Source organism: Galeopterus variegatus, unplaced genomic scaffold (assembly GCF_000696425.1).
Source record: "Galeopterus variegatus unplaced genomic scaffold, G_variegatus-3.0.2 Scaffold3679, whole genome shotgun sequence".
Lineage (NCBI taxonomy): Eukaryota > Metazoa > Chordata > Mammalia > Dermoptera > Cynocephalidae > Galeopterus > Galeopterus variegatus.
The window spans coordinates 218,232-219,487 of record NW_007729790.1 but is presented as its reverse complement, the minus strand read 5'-3'; the positions used below and the strand labels follow the sequence as shown (position 1 = coordinate 219,487).

The 1,256-nt window shown below is 37.6% G+C and overlaps 1 protein-coding gene across 1 annotated transcript in view; it reads right to left on the bottom strand.

Moving 5' to 3' along the window:
* Positions 1 to 1,256, bottom strand: part of LOC103601321 (collagen alpha-1(III) chain-like) — a gene marked incomplete at its 3' end in the record, with an annotated part of 16,690 nt that overhangs the window by 1,994 nt on the left and 13,440 nt on the right. Inside the window, exon 25 of the mRNA XM_008585707.1 lies at positions 122 to 222. Within this exon, the coding sequence (XP_008583929.1) occupies positions 122 to 222 (101 nt within the window). The remainder of the gene's footprint in view (positions 1 to 121; positions 223 to 1,256) is intronic.

Genomic DNA, 1,256 nt, shown 5'->3' with positions numbered 1-1,256 from the left:
GTTTTCCATTAGAAGGCTGAGAGAGAGGGTGGGGGAGAGAGAGACAGAGACAGAGACAGAGAGAGACAGAGAGAGAGAGACAGAGAGAGAGAATAAGAGAGAGAGAGTACTTACAGCAGGCCCAGAACCTCCAGGGGGTCCTGCAATTCCAGGAGGGCCTCCTTCCCCTTTCTCACCTGGAGCCCCTCTCTCCCCCTTAGCACCAGGCTCTCCATTCTGTCCCTGCATGCAGAAAGGACAACCATCTGTCAGCTGACGTTCTTTATCATATACTTGGTTTCTCATTATTTCTCTTCAGAATATAGAATTCTTCAGATGGAAAGACATTGAAATAAAATAAAAAAGAAGTCTCTCTGAAGACACAACAAAATAAAGTCAATCAAAATATTTCCATGACAGGACATTCTTGGGGGGGAGGGGAGAGAGGGAGGAGGGAGGGAGGTGTCGGTGATGGGCCATAATAATCATATACAGTGTATATTGACAAAATAAAAATTTAACGGAAAAAAAAAACCAAATATCAACTCGGCAGAACTGTTAAGAGACTGATTTAAATTTTTAGATAGTAGAGATAATAAAAAATATCTGAAACATAAAAAAAAAAATATTTCCATGACGAAAGAAATTATCAAGAAAGCATAAGATGAATATTATTAGTTATTAGGAAGAAAGTCTTTTCAAGGATTGTGCATTTGAAAATGAGCACCAATAAATTCATTTGAGAAAAACTGGACCTATTTTCATTAATTATGAAAATTATAGAAGTTCTTCCATTATGAGATGATACCAATTTTCAGAGTGCTTTTATTTTATTTTTATTGAAACATAATCGATTGTATATATCTGTGGATTCCAGCATTGTATATCAATATCAGTGTTCAATATGTGATGCTCAAATCAAGATAAGTAGTATATTCAACATTGCACAATGTAATCATTTTTTGTGGCCTTTTACCAATTTCCTGCTAACCCTCCCCGCTTCCCTCCTCTGGTGGCCTCAGTTCTGTTCTCTCCTTCTGAAAGTTCAACAAATTTTGTGACTGTTGTGTCTTTCTTGCTTACTTTTTAATTGACTTGTTCATTTTGGGGGGGTCTCACTTATGACTGAGGACTTCTAGTACTTCTCTTCCTGTACCTGGCTTATCTCACTTCACGTAATATTCTCGGTTTTCAGAGTGCTTTTAAATTCATGATTCTGCTTTAGCCTCACGACCCAGGCATAAAGGCAGGATAGGTGTTTTTATTTCCATCTTTTA